The sequence below is a fragment of the Phalacrocorax carbo genome, chromosome 3, assembly GCF_963921805.1.
Source record: "Phalacrocorax carbo chromosome 3, bPhaCar2.1, whole genome shotgun sequence".
In the NCBI taxonomy this organism is placed as follows: domain Eukaryota; kingdom Metazoa; phylum Chordata; class Aves; order Suliformes; family Phalacrocoracidae; genus Phalacrocorax; species Phalacrocorax carbo.
The window spans coordinates 83,803,369-83,821,206 of NC_087515.1; the positions used below are offsets into that span (position 1 = coordinate 83,803,369).

The window sequence follows — 17,838 nt, forward strand, 5'->3', positions numbered from 1 at the left end:
CTCTTCAACTATTGCAATCACGTAGTGACATCAACATTTAAAAAACAATACCAAACAAAACACTAAGACTGAAAGTTACATTGTTCTTTGCCATAAATGTACTAACTTGAAAGAACTTGTGTGTTTCATTAACTTTGAAATCTGATGTGCAATTTACCTTTGCTTTGAAGGATCCTTTGGTGGTAAACCTCTCCAGCCCGGGACCCTTGACTTCAGCCATGTTCCTGTTCCTTCACAGCATGAGGGAGGCTGGAAAAGGTCCTCTTTCTCCCAAAGTGTTGTTCAGCCAGCTTTGTCAAAAGTATGTATTGTCAGTATCTTTTACTTGTTTATTTATTTTTAATTTCCAGTTATATGTTTCTAAGTGTGCCATGTCTGTTGTCCTTTCTAAGGTGCTGTTCGGTTTTTACTGGGCAGCCCAGAAAATGTCGTCTACGTGCTTTAAAGTTGCAGGGCTCCTTGTTGCACTCCAGGGTTGTACCTGCTCTTCATGAAATGTATGGCCCAGTCCATAACCGCTGTCTTTCAATGGGCTTTGAGCTGAATGTGAGGAGGCAGAAGAAGGCATGGTAAAACTGGGGAAAGTAGAACTACCTATCAGGTTTTGTTATGTTAGCATAAAGCTGTGCTAATACTGCAAAGTGTATGTAAGGATTCTGGAAAAAAAAGGTTAAGCTTTTAAATGGGAGACCTCTGCTATGATGTCTGATCTTGGCATCAATTCAAAATTAAAAAGGGTCTAACAAGTGAGGACTTGAAGCAGTACTGAAATGGCATATGGCTCCAGATTGCAAAGAGCTTACAAGCCCTAAAGAAACTCCTGTGTCTTGATGTGGAAAATGTTTACAGTGGTGCTTTGTAGGTGCCTTCAATTATGATGCAAACAATCTTGCTTTTTAAAACACCTGTAGAAGACCTATTTAAAAGTTGACACAAATATTTAAATGTTGACTTTACAAGTAAAAGGTGTAGAAGCAGAGTAACTGGATGATGGTATAGCTGAATCTCACGTTTAAAATGATTAATAATGCATGTTAATTTATTTGCTACAATATTATTGTACGGAATTTTAAGTGTTCTGCAGCAAGAGAGTTAGGAGGAAAGTTGCAGCCTCCTGCCATGGTGTTCCAGGGCAACCTCACTGTGCAAGCATGGGTTTAAAATATTGTATAAAGAAACAAAAGCTTTTAGACTAGAGCAGGGACAATTTAATTCTGATAAAGAAATCAGTTATTACTTTTTCTTTATCCTCAAAATTCAACTTCAGAAACTTAATGTATTTTTTCTAATGTACTTGACTTCCTTTTGATTCTTTTGAGCTGTAAAAGGAAATATGTATACAGGGTCCTCATAGTGATTTTGAGTGAAATAGCAGTGTTCTCTGTTTATCTACCTGGAAGAAAAACATATAGGGAAGAAAAATACGCTGTTTCCTCACTCCTCCTCCTGTTTCAGGTCGGACTCAAATGTGATTATAAGAACAAAATTTGGTTGAGAAATGGGAGGGCAACAATTAAATAGGAATAGTAGGTTTTTCTCTGTAAGTATTAAAGATAGAAGGGAAAAGATGATGCAAACATGTTTTGAAGCCCACCTTAACAAACTCTTTGTAAAACAATCATGATGCAGTACACTTCAGATGGCATTGTATTTCTGAAGTGATTCCTATTTTGTATCTGCTCTGTGTGTGTGTTTGTATAGTCATCAAGTGATGTCTACACAATATATCGGTATTAAATATCAGATATCTTGTTCTTTTTGTTGTTTTTTTGGTCTTAAAGATGGGCATATACTTTAACTACCAGCTAAAACTGAAGCATAGTTTAATGTGGGCAACGGACTTTTGCTGTTTAGACATGACAGCTTCTGCCATCTCTTGCCTTCATCCCTACTTCTTACTTTTGTTAGTCTTGCAGAGCACAACTTAGATATAAATCCTTTACTAGCTCTAGTATCAATAATAAAAGTGTCAGCCACATCCTGTTAACAAGAAATGAGTGTTCAGGGGCAGTAAGTGGCTGCACAGGTATCACAGAAGGTTTTAGTCTTTTGATTATTTTGTTATTGATGGTTATGTAAGCAAGAAAGAAGAAAGGGAAAATTTCAGCAAATTCAGCAGTCTGGAGTGGTGGAAGTAGGAGAATGGGAAATCTTTGTCTTTGCAAATGGAATACATTTACTATATATTAACTTAAACAGTATGAATGCAGTTTCCTGTCATGTAGTTTTAAAAAAGCCTTTTTTAATCTTTTAAAGTTGGCTTTCTACTCTTTAGCAAAGCTGAAATGAAAACGTGGGCACGGCAAGATTGCAGGAGTCCCAGCTAGGAAGAAGCCTGCGTTGCTGTAGCTTTCTCTGTGAACTGCTTTTTGAATCCTACCAGGAAGTTGTGTTAATGAAGTAATCTTAAAGGCATCCACTACTTGTGCATTAGCACAAACTCTTTTTACTTAACAAATAAATGTCAAACAGCATCTTTCCTAAAGAGGTGGCAGGATGAATGTGTAAAAGGAAGAACTAAAAAATATGTTCATATATCAGGGAGATGTGTCAGAGAAAGACAGGTCAGTTAACTACTGGGGAGAAGGACATGGGGCAGGACTTTTAATAATAATGTTTTGGTTTTATATATTTTACCTAAAAGTTTGCTAACTCCAATTGCAACCTCACTGGCTTTTTTTGGGTTGGTTTTTTGTTTTTGTTTTATTTATTCTTTCCCCATCACAGATCTTGCTGTCTCAGTCCCAGTCTACAGTATATGATCATACCTTTCTTAGGTAAAGAATTTATGAAGCAGATTGTACAGATAGTATAGGATGTACTTGCCTGTGGTACCAAGAGGTGGACTCAGTGTCCCAGGAATTGTCTTCCCAGCCCCAGTCTTTACCATGGCATTATTTTGAGTAGTTGGTTGTAGCTTGCAAAACAGGGGCATGCACACTGAGTGGCCATGCAGAATATAGATGTTTTACTTAATACTTAGTATAGTCACTTCCAAATCCTGCTGGGCTTCTTACAAACATGAATGGTTGAAATGCTGAAGCTGTCAGTAGGTGATGGTATGCTGCAGTTCTTTATGTACTTAGATATCTATCTACTTGTCAGGACTGTTATAGTACGCTATCTAGCCAAAAAGTAACACAGCAGTCTCCTGATAACATTTTTCTCATTTGTAGCAGAAGGCTGGTTCTTTAAAAATGGTTACTTTTCCCTGATGACACAATTGGATTATATATTAAAAATATATAGAAAAATTTTTATTAACTTGGTATTGATGAGTTTGGGTGTTTCTTTTTTGTTGTTCTTAATCTCCTAGCTGAATGGTGACATATTTTCATGTTAGATCAGTTGATACAAAATATAATGAAGTAGCTGTATAATTTAACACCTGACACTTGCTCTCATATCCAGTTCAGTGCTGGAGTAACACTTCTGAATTTGATGTCCAGAGTTGCTTTTTCTGATGTTCTTGTAGGACTACAGGACCTGCTTCAGATGTTGCAGTGTGAGTTTGAATGCTCACATTTGAACTGGGCATCCTTACCGAAAAATTGAAAAGTGCTCAGTGGAAGAAGACCCAAAAAGGCAGGGAAGGAAGGAAGCGCAAAAAAGGAGCAGGCGCAGGCGAGTAGAAATACAGCTAGGTATGGGCAGAGAGCCTGTAAAGAAAGGGGGCAGGCGCTGCCTTGTTCAGCTGCAGCTCTGTCATGGCTCTGCGTGGGATCCCAAAACCTGCAAGTGAGAAACTCTGCAAGTGGGTGCATGTTTGCTGCTCAAAAGCAATAAGAGAACTGGGACACAGTCCTTTCAACTGCAGACTGTGTCTTTAAGAGTCTAGGGAGATGACGGCGTGAAGTTTATCATCTTGTGTGTGAAAGGGTATTTGTGATGCTTTTTTATTAAATAACAAAAGAAAAAAATGATACTGAGTGTTAATTTTATCAAGTGGTGGGGTAGCCAGGTTGAAGAAGGGGAGAGGAAGAAAAGAAACGGATGAGTCTTTCTATAGCAACTGTTTAGCGTCTGGTACTAATTCATCCACTGTTAATTTTGTTAGTGTTGCAGCTGTCAGATGTTTTGCGAGGACAGATTGTAAGCATAGCTACGGGGCCCTTCTGTTGGTTTTCCACTATGCTGAATATCAGGACTGCAGACTTCTGACTTATCTGGAGACTTAGTGACTAATGCAACACTGATGTATTAAGAGGACATAAAATTTATTTCCTTTATTTGTTGTGTTTGAATCATTTTAATGGTGGAAGAAAGCTTAGCTTTGTGTAGCAAGTAAATGTTGCACTATATAAGTGATGAGTCCTGAAAGTAGTTACAGAATTTAGCTGCTTCAAACCTCCACCAAATATTTATTTATAGGGATATTATATTGCTACATTAACATGCAGGAAAAAAAAATATTTGCCTAACAAAGATTTTATTGGTGGTCACAAAATGCACATAGCTCTTCCCTCCCCAGGGAGTATTCATCCTTCCTTCTCAGGGGCAGAAAGTGGAACTTAAGACAGAGGCGTATGTGGAGCAGACAGAACAGAGATCGTAGGCAGTTAGTTTTGGAGGGAAACCTAAACAATGCTTGGAGCATTCCACATTTATCACTTCCGAGAGCAAATGCTAAGGGAAACTGAGGTAACGTTGTGTAAGATTTAAGGGGTCAAGGAAACAGGATTTTTCTCATTGATTAGGAGTCTTTTTGAGCCTTTTCTTCTAAAATAATATTGCTGCAGTGAAAAATCTCTTAGAGAACTCTTTTATTTTTCCCATTTGACTTTCACCATTTATACATAATAGCAGTAGAACACATGGTTGATGTTTCCTTAACCGGTTGTGAAGGATTATTTTGGGTCCCTGTCGTGCCTCCACATGCCTTGCTGATGGTGCTGCGTCATGTTCAAGAGCTCTCTGACTGCAGCAGTTGAGAGATTGCACATCCTTATTTCAGGTAACTTTGTCAGAGTTTCCTTAATTTTAGGAAAAAGTTAACAAAGCTGAATGAATGAGGTTTATAGGTGCAAAATAGATTAAATGCCTATATAAGTAGCATGCCTTGGCAGGAATCACTTGCACTTGTTCCTCAGTTTTGTGTTCACTTCTTCCACTCAGAAGGAAGTTCTTTGCAGCATTTTGGACAACACAAGCATTTGCAATGTGTGTGGTATTGGTGAACTATGTAAGCAATGTTTGTAGGTATAATGAAGGAGGAAAACAATTTCGTTAGGTACAGCGGAGGTGTGCCCTCAGTAGCAGTGTTCCAGTTGATCAGAATAGAGCATTGTAAGATAAAGTCAGCTTGGAGCTTTAGGGAGAGGTAACAAAAATAGGAAGCCTTCATGTCAGGAGGGACTTGAATATTGGGAGTTTAGACAGGAGAGGACATGAAAAGTATGCATGACAGCAAGACAAGACAGTAAATGATAGAAGATAAATTAGCTGTGCTTATTTAACTGCCCTCATAAGAGTTCAAGGAGCTGTCTGTGGAACTGAAAGGCAACAGATTTAGAGCCAGGGGAAAAAAAGTCTTTTTTTTTTTAACATTCTATAGAGCTAACCTGTGAAACTTGCTGTCACAAAGCATCGTTGAAAACATTAGGAGGACTTAAAGAAAGAAAGAAGAATTAGTCATCCATATAAAGAGACAACTTTTTTTAACAGGGACACGGCCTCTTGCATAAAGGCTTTCACTTGGCTACCAGCTGGTAGTCAGGAAGAAATTTCCCCCGACAGGTATATCTGTTACTTGGTAAGAAAGAGCTGTATTTTCTCCCTGATGGTCAAGTGGGAAATGGCTCTGTTGTAGCACGTCAGCTATTACATCCATTCAGAGCTACTTCTAACAAGTGCTTTTTGCTCATGTACCAGAGATCTGGTGCACTGCAAGAAAGTGATGGTGCCTCATTTCCTCTCTTTGGGGAAGGTGAGGCAGATAAAGATTAAAGAAATCAGCCAGCATGTCCAAAGGAGAGCTAAGTCCTGTCTATCCATGTCATCGAGACAGGACAGGCATGTCTGTTGTTATTTACTAGAGTTACATGTGGGGACAAGCCTGTATTTGGTTGGGTTTTTTCCTACCAAGCACCTCGTGGTAGCAGAACTCTTCTGTCTGTGGGGCAGGTTTGAGATAAGATGAATCATGGGGATTATTCACACTGTAGGATTTTGCTTTTTTTTTTCTACCATAGTGCTGCATGTAACTTGGGATCACTAACGAGAATGATTGCTTTAGGAAGACAAAACTTTTCCTTCTAGCTCTTCTATAATCCCAGTGAATAGATATTTTATTGTATCACTGAGAAAGTTAAGTCTTTGTGGAAAGAATTGTGGAATTGTGGAAACTTTTATAAAATGGCCCTTTATATGCTTTTTTGTAACTTTCACTGGTAACTGATCAGTCTTGAGAGACTGATGTCATTGCAGATTTTTTCTCGCAGGCTAACATTAAGTAAACATCTTACTTTGCTTCTCTATAGGTACTGCAGTATTAAAGGGGTTCCTCTGCATTTTGCATTACTGGAAAAAAATCAAATAGTATGTTCTGTTTTCTATTTCCAAGCACTTAATATTGTTTCTGAAATTTTCCAAGGTATTAGGATATCTGCTGCTTAAAAATAGTAATTATTGAAAGGATGATTTTGGAGAGGATTTTTATTAGAGACAGTAAAGGTATGGCAGTTCTGTGCAGTATGGTTGAATGACCTTGGCTTTGTAATTGTACCCTGACTTTGCTTTTGAAGGTTAGCTTAATTTTCCTCAAATGAATATAAGATAGCAATTAAAAGTATTAATGCTTAGAGGACTGGGGTTTTATTCCCTTTAAAATTTTATGTTATTATATAGTTTTGGTTATTAAAACATTCTAGTAGATCTTTATGAAAATATATTTCTTTAACTGACAGTCAAGCAATTATAGCTGGTCTGCAGAAGAGTAGCAAGAAGCTAGATAAGTAGTATGCACGTAGATGTCACAGTTGTCCTTCACCACTTATGGCCATTAGCAGGAGTTCAACCTGTTCTGTCATTATCCTGCTGACACTGTACAACAGGTTGTATCGCATTGGCACTGGCTTCCATATGTCAGCACATCTGTGAGCGGTCAACTCAACCAACCATCTTCTAGTCCCTCACTTTTGCCAAGGATCTCGCTTGAAGCATATTTTCAAGGAGACGAGAGTGCACATCTTTTAGTTGTCAGATTTCGGTGTATCAGCATGGATTAATTCTTCTCTCTTTTTTTTTTATTTCTTCCCCATAATACTGGTTTATAAGTGTAGAAAGTTTCCAGTAAATGCATTGTGTGATGTGAAATTCCCTCCCTCCTCTTTTTTTATTGTTGCTTTTTGGCTTTATTTTGTGGCCTCCCTCCAAAAACAAATGCGCTAATCTGAAATGTTTTTCCACAGAATACCAGATATTTAGAATTATATACAGCATTGCATAGCATGCTAGGTACATGAATGACAGATGGACTAGGTGTTAAGCAGTGTTACCAATGACATCCTTTGTCAGTCCAGGTAAATGACTCAACCTTACATAGCATCTTTACGAGTCACTTTCCCTGACACTTCACTTTTAAAGTGGTAGCTGTTACATTCCCATCATCCTTGTTTCCATTAAAATTCAAGCATGGAGATCTGTGTAAGGTTAGAAGAGGATTTAGTACAAGCACAGAGAAGCCCGAATAATCTTGTAGTCATAGATGCACGGTGTGCTAGTAAAATGAAAGACTAAGAGAAATCAAAAACTGCCGTGGCTGAGTTTATTTTTTCCTCCTTTCACTTAAGCTAATAAAACGGTGTGGAACATGCGGGTAAACTATTTTCCCTTGAGATACCATTTAGTATATTAATTTTCATCTGAAATGATTATTGTCTGTTCATCAGTGGGAGGTTACACTGCAAACCATAAACAGTACTGAAAGGTACGCGTGGGGCTTTTTTCTGATTTGCGTTGGAGATCCAGCTCTGTGAGGTGCGCCTGCGATAAAAAAAGCCTCCTGTAACAGTGATGGAGTTTTTGCTTGCTACTTTGTCAAGTAATTACTTGTTTTTATTTCTTTTTACTGTAATGCCTCTTGCTTTATTATATTATATATAATAAATATTATAAAAATCCTATTAGAACCAGGATCCAGGTTGTGTAAATGCAAGATTTTTTTTTTCTCGCTATACACTGGAGCCATTAATGTGCATATATTGAAGGAGATAGGCTGAATATCCTCACCGATTCTCACTGTCTCAGGAAAACAAGAAATTTCTCATAAATAAAATTAATGATAATACTGTGGCTAGCTAACTAGATTTCTCAGAATTGAACTGATTTCAGCATCTGGGGTAAAAAAAAAAAAGATTCATTGAGACGCCTGGTCATTCCGTGAAAGAAACAATGAGAAACTGTTTTAGAAAATTGAAAAGTGAAAATGTGTGTTCACGTTCCTGTAAACACATGCATGCAGGTACATATGGGTTGTTTTTTTTTTAATGTATATTGAGTGCTTTTTTGGATCCAAAATAAGGGCCTAGTGTTTTTCAAAATGCATTTGGTTTTTATAATCAAATTGATTGGAAATAAAACATTTAATATTAATAGAAGAAAAACCCTGAATTTTTGTAATACTAAACAAAAATGTGTTGTTTTTTTTTTTAAGAGCAGTAATTCAAGTTTGAATTTATTGGTTTTTTTTTAATTTGAAATTAATTTTTAGGTTGACCTGCACGTGCCAAAAAACCAAAACAAAACCCCTTGGCTTTAGAAAGAATGCTAAAAGAAATAAATCACCGACTCTGCTGATTCCAGATTTTATAGTAAGCCTCATAATTGAGCAGCATCATGAAATAATTTTTAACTAGGGATATTGTCAACTTTGTCTCAAAAAGTATATAGGAAGCATGAATGAGAAAGTATCATATTTGTAAATGTGAACACGTTGTTTTGCATATGCAGGTCCAGATTTATTCTACTTAATTTTAGACACTGACCGTAGATGCCTCGTCACCTTAGATCCTTCTCCAGTTACACCCAAAGTGCCTCCAGCAAGCGGTTCAGAACTGAGGCCTCCGTATCACTGCCCTGCCTGTAGCCCAGGGCTGCTGTGCCCTAATTTGGCATAACACCTTGCCTGGCTTTTAAGTTTTACTGTTGTAGGCACGTTGCACATCTGATGCGTTTTCTGATCGCCTTTAATTTCTCCTGTCCACGAGCACAAATCTCTGAAGCAAACCTGAGCAGCTGCAATAACTCACCTTCAGGAACCCTAGAACAGCTGAAGGGCATGGCTGGGCAAGTAAGATCATTGTGCCTTGAGAAAATACCGATACGTGTTTACAGCTCGATGCACTGGTTAGCCAGAGCACGCAATCTGAGGTTGAAAATGAAAACTGGCTCAACATGTGCTTAATGAAATTGGGTAACCGAATAAGCGGTTGGTTCTTCTGGCTGCTCTGCCAGTTTGATAAAATTCCTCTTTGAGCCCTGCTCAGCTAAGTTGTCTCCTGTGCTAGATTTTGGAAGGGTGCACATGGCTACATCTGCTTGTGCTCTTCCCATTGTGCAGCGAGAGCCACAGCTGCCGTTTGGTGGCATTACTGGCAATGCAACACCCCCCCCCCCCCCAATCCCATTTTAGATTAATTGGTCCAAGACTTTTTAATTAAAGATCTAAAGGGTGACTTGTCTGGAAAGACAGGCACGGTTTGGCCAGTTAGAGTTAATGTGAATAGAAGTATGTTAATAGTGAATATTTACTAAGTCTCATTTGGTGTTGCAAGAAGCTGGAGATCCAAATTATTTATGAGAAACCTTCTAGCTATGGTTATCTGAGTAAGGATAACACCCTAAGGATCTGATCTGTCCACATATTCACAAGTGTATTTTGTAATTTCTGTGTAAGCTGTGCTTGCAAAATATGATATTTAGAGTATGTTGAGATGCTGTGAGTAGAACAAAAGCTTTTGAATAGCAGTGATTGAGACTACTGAATGCTTGGCTTATGAAGAGATGCAATGTTACCCCTGTGCAGTTGGCTTAAAACATCACTGGTGTGAATGGTAGCGTAGCCTGAAACAGGTTTTCCCTCTTCTGGTTTATGAGGCTCATGCAGATGCTGCTGGTGGTCTTTTTATGAGAATTGCCTTTCCTGTGGAGCCTTCGGTGTTTGTCCTGCCTAGTAAAGAGTTAATGGTACAAACTCAGCCAGTGCCAGTGTCCCTTCTGTGTCCTTGGGCTGACTTTCAAGCTGGCTCGTCTCTGCTGGTGCTGTGGCCAGACACCACGGAGGAGGACAGCTCAAGGGACGATGTAGTCTGGCAGGACAAGGGCGACACCAGATGTGTGTTTTCCAAGGCATGTAGACCCTTTACTTCAAGATTTTTAGTTTCTAGAGATGAAAAGCTTGGAAGTACGCACTTGTTTTTGTTTTTTTTTAAGAAGCTGTTGCAGTCTTTGGTGATTTAGATCTCTGTTTAACCCGAGTAGCCAATGTATGTTATTCTAGAAGGTGGGCTTGTAATCTGGGAATTTAACAATCATTCAGTATCACACATCCAAAAGCTAGTGATGATGTTATTTATGCAGAAGCAGTATATTTTTCTGTTGCCACCACAATGGTTTTTGGCTGTGAGGATCTCAAAAAACAAAACAAAAAGACCCTCCTTCATTCAGTTTTATTGTAAAAAGAAGGGCCGAGGCGCACTGTTCTACAGGCAGCACTTACCACTCACCTCATAAACAAAACCACAGCTGGAGCGCTGCGGCCTCGTGGCTTTCTCCTGCAGACCACTTCACGGGCTCAGCCTGAGATGCTGCTCACCGCCGTTTTGGGGATGGCCAGGGAAATCCCCGCGGGGGGCTGCCATGCAGGAACCCATTCTGGTGGGCCTGCGGCTGGCCTGTCTGCCACCCATGCTTACGGACATGGCATGGAAATGAGACTTGGTTATAAAGTTCTGATGAGATGGACCACGCTATCCTGCCTTCTAAACTTGGATAGCATGAGAAAAGAGCATTGTATCAGGATTTTCTTTTTAATGCTTGCTATCCACATTACTAAAGTAAACTAATGGTGATAGGAAACACAGCAATATCACAGTAACAGTGTGGATACTTTATGTTCTTCCATGCGTTGTCCAGATAACTTGTTTTGGTGCACTCAGAAATTGCAAGCAAGCTAGAATTTTTAATGTTTTTGTATTCAACATGCAGTGGGAGCAAAATACTTGATATACTTGGCTGTTATGATGGGTGAATCAGGAAGGTTCCTTTGAATTAGTGCAGAAGACTTGTGAAATTTCAACCTCTGTCATCTCAAGTTTTTTTTTGCTCTAAGAAAACCAATTGGGTATACAATTCCCATAGGCAGCTTTGGGGGGAAAAAACTGGATAATGTGTAGCCGATTTATTGCCTGCCTTTGCAAACCTGATAGTTTTTGGAATCTGGATTCAAATATATTGTCTCAGTGAAAAGAACTGTGAAGAGATTGTCTCACTGGTTTCAGGCTCTCTGCATTTTAGGTATGAAGCTGTGTTTTGTTTGCTTCTGGTAATACTGCATGTTTTAATATGAATTTCAGATGTGAAATATTGCAGTTTGTTAGACTGTAGGAGAGAAGTTTGGATGTGGATATGGTGTGGGTTGACAATTCATGATGCTAAAAGGTCCTTTTAAAGGATCTGTGAATCAAGTATAAGTCTTACCCGATAACCTAAGAGGATTAACTCTTCCAACCAGGAAAACCTGCTCCAAACACTGGCTTTTCCCATTAGAAACACTCTTAGAATGGAAATCGTATGTCCAGAACATTTATCTCCAATATCTGTAATATTAATTGGAGAAATTTAGCATAAATAAAAACTGATTGAATACAGTGTAAAATATGTGTATCAGAATATCATATTATTACAGTTTTATGTTTCTTTAATAGCATTTGAAATTCATATGCTATGTGATATTACTTATTTTTAATGTGTTTGCCATCTTACTGACTATTCACTCAGCTTAGTAGGATGCAGATTACTGGACTGATTGACTGTAGAGCCATTTGGAAGAGGTGTTTATGTCTACTTCTGTTTAAGAAGTTAAGAAATTCTCGTTTCAATTCTGACCTGCAGTTCTTGTTTGTTTGATGCACAGCCTTGAGACTTCCCTTCCATTTCAAGATCACCTTTTTTTTCAGTTCAGTGCTGTTACATAGTGCTGTTTCTGGTTTCCTATCTACGGACTGGTTTATGCACGTCTGAGATTTCTTCTTGGTAGAGGGAAGGGTGAGACAGCAGGGGGGAGGTTGAGCACTTTGAAAATCTTTCCCTCTCCTCCATGACATGGGGACATAAAGAAGCACTGCTGTAGTCTGTCAGCAAAGCGCTGCTAGCATGGGTGAAACTCCACTGGCAAAACTGTGTTTTAGTCAGGGTCAAAATGCTATCCAGGTGGAAGTGCAGCCTTGTTGCTGTACTTGCAGCCACACCAGGAGCTTCCCAAAGCCCCATTAGGTCCCACAGGGATTGCACCTACTGTACCCCTGGCATCCAACAAGAGTCTGATGTAGGCACTGTCTCATTAAGAACCCCCCAAGGTACATATAAATTCCTTACCGCTTCTTTTGTAGGGCTCCTCGATTTAAAGGGTTCCAGCAGCAGGACAGCCAGGAGCTTCTGCACTATCTGTTGGATGCGATGAGGATTGAAGAAACAAAGGTAATGTTTTTGTGTGTGTTTTTAAAGAACTTACTTGACTGTATGGTAAACTACTAGTCATTGCTTCAGCGTTCTTCGTGTTCCCAGTGTTCTAAAGATGTACTTAATTGAGCAGGAGTGGCTGTTTTTGTTGTCCTGAGAAAAATAATGACTTTTTTTGAAAGAGGATTTAATTATATTCATGTTCATATGTTAAAATTGCTGATTGGAATAAAAGTTTCAGTCAGCAGTGGAAAGAGTATGGTAAGTGGATCATGATAACTTTAGGAATCTGAATTGCTTGCCTTTATTAAAAAAATAAAAGGACAATAAAAGGACTTCTGAGGAGTCAAGAAAGTAGAACTTTGGATCGAGCTGGCAAAGGGCATTATAAAGCTTTGGGACAGAAATTAGCAGCTCCTAGCTGTGGGTCTGCCCATCATTTTAATTGAAATCTAGTTCAATAAAAAAAAAAAGGACAAATAAAATCTTGCAAAGTTTCTTGTATTTTTTGAAAGTGTGAAGAGCTACTTGTTTTATAAATAAGGTCCTGCTTTTCATGATTTAAAATCTACATCTAAGTATGCTAAGTGTATAACGAGTTGTGTTATATTAGAAATGTCCCTGTGTGGTTCTTCTCATGTTTCTTTTCCTTTGTTTCTTCTGCCTCCTGCATTGTTGCATTCAAGGAAGTGAGTGTTTGCTTGCTTGAACTATTTTGACCATACCTGATTTCATCTGCCTGACTTAGTCTGCGAACGTTCTTTTCAGATGATATTTTGGCAAATAGCGTTTTCTAAGTCTCGTCAAAAGGAGGTCCTTAAATCTTGTATTGACTCTTTCCTCTCACTTAGTATTACGATGAATGTCATGATCCCGAGCTGAATTATCTTGGAGATGAGATATAAAGCTGCATCTGCTTCCAGTTCCTGGCACTGGAGTAGTGCTGAATTGAATCCCCGTCCTACCAGAATATTAATTTATGTTGGTCTTGTCAGCACTACACTTGATCACAACCAGAACTAAATTACAGGGAAAAACAGCTAAACCATGACATTGTCACAAAATTAGGTGGTGAATGGGGCACAAAACAGAAGCAACTGACTTCAGTGAAAAACTGATTGTTATGTTTTTGCAGTAGAGGGGAACTTTATTTTGTTACTTGCTGATTTTCATGTCATAAAACACTGAAACTGTATTTGCTTCGCAAATGAGGATCCACCGAAAGCAGAATTATAACAGCTAAGCTTCTCCGCTGGGTGACTGCGCTTTCCCCTCGAGTCAGCCTCCTGTTTCACCAGTGAGCACGCTATCATTACGATAACCCACGTTTGTATTTGTCTTTTAAATCGTTTTGTTAGCGGTGACAGCTACAGTAGCTACCACAGAAGAGTAATGGAAGACAGTGAGAATTTTAAGTGACTTCTCGGGCAGTAGAGTGTTTCTGCCGCCCCATCACCAGGCAGGGAGAGGTCAGTCCCACCCTGCCCTGCAATTACACCCCTCTGCTGCCCTAATGGTGCATTACTGCAAACACATCTGCATCATCTCAGACTGCGCTGCAAGGGACGGTACTAGTAAAAGCTCTCAGTTTTTGGTTTGGTGGTTTTTTTTTATTATCCTGTGTTTCGGGCCTGTAACTGGCGTGACAAATGGCGAATGTCAGGCCCACGGTGAGTGCCGGCCGCCGTGCCGGCCGGACACAAGCAGGAGCAGCTCTCCTGCCGCGGGAGCCGGCAGCTGGCCCTGTGGCCTCCCCACCACGCGGGCTCTGGCTGGGGACAGCCCGCAGCAACGTGCCTGCCACCAGAATCCCGTCGCAGGGGCTGCAGCCGCTAGCCGTGCTCTTTCACGCCGCTTTTAAACTTTACTCTCAGAAGAGGGAACACCCCTGCTGAAAGGGCAGCCAGCTGCTTTGCCATCCACCTGAGACAGAGATGAACGTGGCCGTCCCTGCTTCCCTATCCCTACTAGAAATAATTTTTTTTAAACCCTAAGAGTTTTGATGACAAATACCTATGATATATAACATGGCACTAGTTACGGGAACTAAGAAAGACTGCATTCCACTTTTCCCTCTTCCTTGTGGTTTTGTGTTTTTAGGCTTTCCAACACCAGCGTTGAAATTTTCCCTGTCCACATTAAGAAAAGTTAGAAAGTGTGTATGTAGGCAAGTGGGGTTTTTGAAGATAAAAGCTTGTCGATACTACAATAAAGATGACATAGTGTCTGCCGTTTCCAGCAATGTGGGCTGGAGATGGTTTCACACCGGGGCCTGAAGTGACTGAACCCTGCTGCTAATTGATTAATGTCTGCTGCCATTGTCGGCAGCGCCCTGCCCATTCAAAGACTATGTCTTTCTTTGACCTAAATAAATGGTTCAACGCGCTAATCCCAACAAAAGGGTTGCTTATGGCCCTAAACCCATTTATGGTGCTCAACTTCATGAATTACCTATTGATTAGTCCTTTTAGTATATTGTTGGCTTTAAGATGAACAAAGCTGAGCTCGGGGCAGCGGGAGTTAATTCACAAGCCAGGTCACATACTCATCAGGTAGGAGTGTGACTTGGTCTGATGGGTGCCTGAACTGGAAACCGAAGCTCCAACGCTGTCTGTCCTCGTAACTTTTATAATATATGGCTTGAAAGTGTTATTTGCTGCCTGCAAGCAAGAGTTACTTATTATTCTTTTCCTGTTAGGACATAGGGTTTGAGTTACTTGCAGCAGGTTTGGTATCACTGTTTGTCGCTAGAATGGTACTTTGCTCCAAGTGTGACTTCAGTGACACGTGTAATCGTAAATGTCATTTGTGCACCAACGTGAGACACTCGTACATGTTACTAGAGTTTGGGCATTAGAGAGCCACTGCATTAGAGAGCCACAGGAAAAAGGGAAACACGTGTCACACGCGCTGCAGCATTCTCTGGCCGCAGACCTGATGCAGCCTCCGGCTTCCCGCTCCACAGCATGTTGGAGGTCGGGCTGAGCCACCTTTCGTACCAGCTGGTGCAGTTCTGCTGCCAGGAATACAGCAACTCCTGATCCCGGGGCAGCTGAGAAACAGCAGGGGAAGCACCCCTGTTTTGAGGTGTAGCTACAGCTCACCTGTATGAATTTGATCCTTTCTGATTCTTCTTTCAAAAATGTAATTTTTGGGATTGTTTGAGCAGATACTGATGACATATATATGGATGCATAAAAAGTTTTGTCTCTCTCCTAAGGTTTCTAACATAACTTTGAAGTGTGCAGTGTTAGAAAGTAAACAGAAGCAATAAAAACCTGCCCAAATGCAGTAACCGAAGTCTGGCTATTGAAAGATACTTAGCTGCCTTCAAGTGTTTTGCAAACTAGTCAATTCATAACAGTCCATTTTTCTTCAGCATTCCCCCCTGCCCCAGCAGTGGAAGAAATGGGAAGTATTTGTTCACTGCAAATTGAATAGTTTCTTGATAACCTCTCAAATGCTCTACAGTGGCTCCCTTTTTAAGGCGAGGAAGTTTTGGGACGGTTACCTACTAAAGTTAAGCTCATGTAGCTTTGATACTGTTGGTGAATGACATGAGTAGTTTTGAAATATTAAGTTATGCTTATGTTATGAAAACAAGAGTAGATAAAATCTAGTCATATATTAATAGTTTTTAGAATGTTTGCACTTAAAATATTTGTTAAATGTTTTGTTTGTTTGCTTTTAATTATAGCGTATACAAACTGGTATCTTAAAAGCATTTAATAATCCAACTACTAAGACAGCAGATGAAGAAACTAGAAGAAAAGTCAAAGGTATGCAACTCTTTATTGAATACTTTTAAAACTGCACAAGTTTTTAAATACCATTTTCTTCAAAACTGTTGCAAACAGCAGTCCTGAAGTACGGTAGCTGCAAGACTTTCATTATGTATTATTCTAGTGCCACCTAGTGTGTATCTAAAGGACAGAGGGCTTAGTCTGTGCTGACTTGCATCTTTCTATGCAGGATAAAGCCTTCCTCTGTATTAGTAATGCCTCTTGTAATGATAGGTAGAATTTAATTTTGTTTCCTAAAACAGATTGCTGCACCTTCAGGTTTGTTTTATAGTCACAGTTATTGTATCACTCAGAGAGGCCACTTTCCATAAATAAAGCTGGTTTCTGTCAGCCGACTGATACCGCGCGCACTCTAAATATGATAACAAGGCCAAGATAGGAAGCCGTTTCAAAAGAAGGCATGTTTTTTCAAAACGAGTTTTTAAATCAATTTTTGTATGTGTGTATTTATGCAAAAGTTCTAATTTTGGGGATTTTGCTTTAATTAAAGTCTTAATAATGATTTAATGGAAAGTCACTCTTCCCAAATCTGTAACAGTTAAGGCATGGAGACATTTTAGAACAGGCTTTTGTCGCATTTTTTAGAGTTTTATAGTTTCAAAAACCATTTAGAAAGGGTAACGACCTGTCTGCAACCCTAGTGTCTATATCAAGGCAATACAATATTATGTATTCAGAAGAAAACTGAGATTTTCTTCAAAAGTCTTCCTCTTGAGAGATACAGTATTATTATTCTGTTATAGTAGGTGGGGAAGGGAAGGATAAAAGGGAATCGTATCACTAAAATATTTTTAAATGTTGAGATATACAGTATATGATGTATTAATTATTGTGTTGTGTTCAAAACGTTTTGAATATGTTTAAAATTATGCTTTCACGATAAATCTTAGAAAGAATTTTGTTGTACTTATAGTGTGGCATTGGAACTGTTATTTTTCACATTTAAAAAAGGCAATGTTTTTTCAGCATATGGAAGAGAGGGTGTGAAGATGAACTTCATAGATAGGATCTTTGTTGGTGAATTGACTAGCACTGTCATGTGTGAGGAATGTGAAAATGTAGGTATTCTGGAATTTGGTTTGATGTGGAATAGATCACATACTGGTTTGATTACGTTGTCTTGAAAGTATAAAATTGTATTGCCAATTTTATACTTGTTTGTTTGTTTGTAAAAAACAAGACTTTATTGAAAGTTTCTCATTTAAAATTATTTATTCCTTCTTAAAAGCATTATCCTCCCAAACCTAAGAAGAGGGGTCCTTCAAATTAAAAAAGGATTCAAGTACTGCGCTTGATTTTACATCTAACTTAAGGCTGGAGGTTCCAAATTCTATAATAATCTGTGTTACACCCCAAT

The 17,838-nt window shown here is 39.2% G+C and overlaps 1 protein-coding gene across 9 annotated transcripts in view; it reads left to right on the plus strand.

Annotated features, from left to right (window-relative positions):
• The window catches only part of USP45 (ubiquitin specific peptidase 45), a 59,149-nt gene that overhangs the window by 25,707 nt on the left and 15,604 nt on the right, over positions 1-17,838 (plus strand). For 7 of the 9 annotated variants that reach the window (XM_064447569.1, XM_064447571.1, XM_064447568.1 and 4 more), the window contains 4 exons: positions 171-301; positions 12,609-12,696; positions 16,376-16,457; positions 17,448-17,539. In XM_064447569.1, the coding sequence (XP_064303639.1) occupies positions 171-301; positions 12,609-12,696; positions 16,376-16,457; positions 17,448-17,539 (393 nt within the window). Of the gene's footprint in view, positions 1-170; positions 302-12,608; positions 12,697-16,375; positions 16,458-17,447; positions 17,540-17,838 lie in introns of those variants that run through there. The other 2 variants (XM_064447577.1, XM_064447575.1) reach the window with 2 other exon arrangements.